The 4,590-nt window shown below is 54.1% G+C and overlaps 1 protein-coding gene across 1 annotated transcript; it reads right to left on the bottom strand.

The window, feature by feature from the left end:
- Positions 1–1,875: 1,875 nt before the first annotated feature.
- LOC123065487 (D-inositol 3-phosphate glycosyltransferase 2-like) lies at positions 1,876–3,487 on the bottom strand. Its single transcript, XM_044488753.1, has one exon. It carries the CDS (start codon positions 3,417–3,419, stop codon positions 1,932–1,934), a length of 1,488 nt encoding a protein of 495 aa, XP_044344688.1. The 5' UTR covers positions 3,420–3,487; the 3' UTR covers positions 1,876–1,931.
- Between the last annotated feature and the right edge of the window lie 1,103 nt (positions 3,488–4,590).

Below are 4,590 nucleotides of genomic sequence, written 5' to 3'. Positions count from 1 at the left end.
ATATCATATGATGAGGTGGCTGTCCAGCGCCCTATAGACGGTGGTTTCTGTTTTTCTCCTGTATCGTCGTCCATACCGTCGATGTCTTCGGAGTTGAAGTCAAGCACGTCGGTTAAGTCATCGACAGTGGCTATTAAGTGGGTGGTGGGTGGGGGACGAATTTCTTCGTCGTCCGCTTCCCACTCGAGCCGGACATAGTTCGGCCAAGAATCTCCTGATAAGGAAAGAGACCTTAATGAATTTAGCACATCACCCAAGGGCGAGTGCTGAAAAATATCTGCGGAGGTGAACTCCATGACCGGTGCCCAATCAGATTCGATAGGCATGGACGTACGCGGTTCGGATCCTGTAGCCGGAGACGAGTCCGAGGGTCCGATGACACCATCCTCACAAGAGGTGGGATCAGTGTTCGGCTCCACCGCCGATAAGTGTGCGGCCTCCGTGGCGGGGTCCATCCACCTATCCTCGGAAGGCTCGTTCTGCTCCAGATTGATTCCCGGGGCCGCCACAGGTGCGATCTCCCGAACACCTGTCTGATGGCAGATCTAAGTCATGCTCGTCACGACTGTTCGGCGTACCTGACATGGGCTCAAATCCATCAAAGATCAAGTCTCCGCGGATGTCGGCAATATAGTTCAAGCTTCCAAACCTGACCTGATGGCCAGGGGCGTAGCTATCGATCTGCTCCAGGTGGCCAAGCGAGTTGGCCCACAGTACGAAGCCGCTGAATACGAAGATCTGTCCGGAAAGGAAAACCTCCACCTGGACCGCGTTATTGAATATGATTGAAGGAGCCATCAAGCCTTACAGCGACGACACAGTGGAACTCTCAATGAAAGCATCAATGTCGGTGTCAAAACCGGCGAATCTCGGGTAGGGGGTCCCGAACTGTGCGTCTAAGGCTAATGGTAACAGGAGGCAGGGAACACGATGTTTTACCCAGGTTCGGGCCCTCTCGATGGAGGTAATACCCTACTTCTGCTTGATTGATTTTGATGATATGAGTATTACAAGAGTTGATCTACCACGAGATCGTAGAGGCTAAACCCTAGAAGTTAGCCTATGATTATGATTGTTTCTGTCCTACGGACTAAACCCTCCGGTTTATATAGATACCGGAGGGGGCTAGGGTTACACAGAGTTGGTTACAGAGAAGGAAATCTACATATACGAATCGTCAAGCTTGCCTTCCACGCAACGGAGAGTCCCATCCGGACACGAGACGAAGTCTTCAGTCTTGTATCTTCATAGTCCAACAGTCCGACGAAAGGATATAGTCCGGCTGTCCGAGGACCCATTAATCCCGGACTCCCTCAGCCGCCCCGGCAAGGGTCTTGCCGGAGGAGTCCACCTCGCCCTTTTGCTCTTTGTGTCTCTGGTCTTGGCTTCCCTCCTCTGCCCTCCTCTGACTGCCCGTGCACAAGTAGAGGGGTACAAAGTAGAGCCCCTATTTCTGTACACCGACACTGCCACAGTTTAAATAAAAGCGCTATGAACCCTTTAAAAAAAGTGAACTAAATTTTCGGAAGCCACATAATTTCAGAAAATTCAGTTCATTTGGTTGAACTAAGGTGAGTCCGAGTCGGAGGGTACCCTGAGCCTGCGGGTCACAATATGCATCTTTCTATGACGTAACTCCAAATGCTAGAATGTGTTATTTTTTGAACTCTTCAAGCTTTTATGATGTACCTCTAGAATGTATCCGGAAAACTTTGTATAATGTTTTTTTCTAGTTGGAACTCTGTATAAAGTTGTTATGCTCTGAATAACGTGTCACACATTCTCTAAAATTTTTTAGACCCGATTAATATCCATAGCTGGCAGTTCATGTGGGAAGCAGGAGATAGAAAAATAAAAAGAACGTACATACTGTATTTATGATTATTAGTGTGCCATAAATCACTAAGCAAGTGCACAGGCTCCCGAGAAAACTAATCAAATTCAGAGGGGTACATGCAGAAGGTCTCGTTTTTGACACAAAGGAAGAGCCTCTCGTACGCTAGTGCCATCTTGGTGGCCGCGAACATGGACCTGGCGTACTCCCTGCACGCGCGGCCGCGCTCCGCGGCGCGCCGGGCGCCATCCTGCACCACCGCCTCCAGACTCTCTAGCAGCGACTCCACGTTGGGCGCGAACATGTGGCCGAACTCCTCGTCCACCACGATGCTTCCCTTGATGCTCGGGAACCGCGTGGCCACCACCGGCTTGCCGCATTGCATCGCCTCCATGAGCGTCAGGTCCAGGCCCTGCGGCCGCAGCGTCGGGTCCACGAACACGTCCAGCGCGTTGTAGAACGCCCTGAGCTTCCCGGGCGGCACCGCGCCAAGCACCTTGGCGTTGCGTCCCAGGTCCATGTACCTCGACTCCCACGGCCCCTTGCCGGCGACCAGGAGGTACACGTTCGGGTGGCGGAGGGCGAGCTTGGAGAAGGCCTCGTAGAGCAGAGGGTGGCCCTTGTCCTTGACGAGCCTCCCGGACACGCCGAGCACGAGGTCGGCGCTCTTGGGGAGCCCGATCTCTTCCCGGAAGGCGCGGCCGAGCTCCGTGTCCGGAGTGAACTGCGCCTCGTCCACGCCGTTCAGGATTACGTGCACGCGGCGGCCGGGGATCTGGTACACGTCGCGGAGCATCTCCCCGGTGGAGTCGCTGATGGCCACCTGGTGCGCGTAGCTCCGGAAGAAGCGCACCTCGGACAGCACCCGGTGCACCGACTGCGACAGGCTCTGGTTGAACGCCGGCGACATGGGCTCGTCCTCGCCGCGGGCGAGGTCCTGGTAGATGCCCGAGTGCAGCGCCTCCAGGGAGATTCCGTGCCACGACACGACCAGGTTGGGCACGCCGCGCGCGTACCGGTGGAACACCGCCACGCTCTCGGAGTGGATGACGTCGAACGGATCGTTGTCGCCCTCGGCCTCGTACAGCTTCCATGCCTCGTCGCACCGCCACTGGCCGGGGGTGCCGTCAAGGAAATGCAGCTGAGGCCCATCGGCGGTGGGCGAGGGCGCGGCCTCGGTATGCGGCGGAGGTGAGGTGAACACGTGGACGCGGTGGCCCCGCGCGGCGAGCGCCGTGTGCAGCGTGTGCGCGTGCCGCTCCATGCCGCCAGGGGCCGTGGCCACGGGCCACTTCCGCGAGAACACGGCGATCTTGAGCTTGGCGGGGGGTGGCTTCGACGACATGAACGGCAGGTGGTTCCACGAGAACTCGATGTCACGAAGGTCTCCGGCGAAGCCGCTCACGCTCGAGGATGAGCGCCTGGCGGTCGTGAGGTTGCTGAAGGGCGGGGAGCACGCGGAACGGTGGATGAGGAGGTAGAGGAAGGGGACGAGGAGGAGGGAGAGGAGGGCAGGGGAGAGAGAGAGCATGGGGTGGGAGGGGCACCTCGGCTTCCTCGGCCTCTGCAGGGAGGTTGGAGCCATCACGTCATGCACTAGCTCTACTGCTCGAGCTAGTTAGACAGTCAGTCATGCATGAAGGCTGCATACAAAGGAAGATGGAAGCAAGGGAGAAGGAACAAGGGCGGAAATACAGCAGTTTATGAGACCTTTTGGAAGGAGCGAGAGTGGAATTGGAGTGCGTTGTAAGGTGTTGACATCGGGGGTGCGAACTTCATGCTTGCTTTCCATGCCTGAAGTTACTTAGGAAGATGCCATGGGGGATGTGATCATCGTGCAATGTGTCCCCTAGTTTCAGATTTTCATTTTCAATTATTTTTTTGCGAACGATTTTCATTTTCAATTAGGGTACAAGATTTTTTGTAGCAAAATTAACGCACAGATATTTAGATTTTTTGGGGGGAAGTGGGGAGAGGAAAAAATAAATGGCGAACAGTTGCCAGATTACAAGAGATATGAACGTATCCCCGATCCGTCAGATTCGCATCACTGGAATCGAGCAAGGCGAGCCCTATATCTCGCTTATAGCAAGAGTACCTTCCGTCCCGCCTACAGTATTAGGCCGCCCGTTTTTAGAGCATCTCCAACAGCCGCGCTATGCGCCGCGTGCAAAAAACTTGTTTGCCGCGCGCTTCGGCTGGTTTAGCGCGGTCACCAGCGCTGGCTCCAGCAGCCGCGCTATAATGCAGTGCGTGCGCGCCGCTCCAGCAGAGCGCAAAATAGAGCGCGCGCGCGCCGCACAAACCACATATACATTTCAAGAAGAGGAGCAAAAATGATCAAACGAACAAAATAATTCAACAATAAATAGTTCAATTTCGTTATCATTACAACTCAAACAAATAGTTTATCGTTCAATACAACAACTAATAAACACAACAAATAGTTCAGGAACAATACAATGTTGAATGCAGAAATCATCATGCTCTTTGTCGTCCATGCCATGCCCACCACTCTTCAATCAGATCATTCTGAAGTTCATTGTGCGTTGCGGGACGCCGAATGACATGATAGGAGGCAATAAAACGGGCTACCCTTTCAGCCCTCCGTCGCACTCGCACGGGATGTCCCAAGAGCTCATACTGTGAGTAGTCTAAATCTTGGCCACACTCATTCTCGATGATCATGTTGTGCATGATCACACAAGCGTGCATGATGTACCAAAGCATTTTTTTAATCCCAAAATCTAGCCGGT

Source organism: Triticum aestivum, chromosome 3B (genome assembly GCF_018294505.1).
Source record: "Triticum aestivum cultivar Chinese Spring chromosome 3B, IWGSC CS RefSeq v2.1, whole genome shotgun sequence".
Lineage (NCBI taxonomy): Eukaryota > Viridiplantae > Streptophyta > Magnoliopsida > Poales > Poaceae > Triticum > Triticum aestivum.
This window is presented reverse-complemented; position numbering and strand designations above follow the sequence as displayed.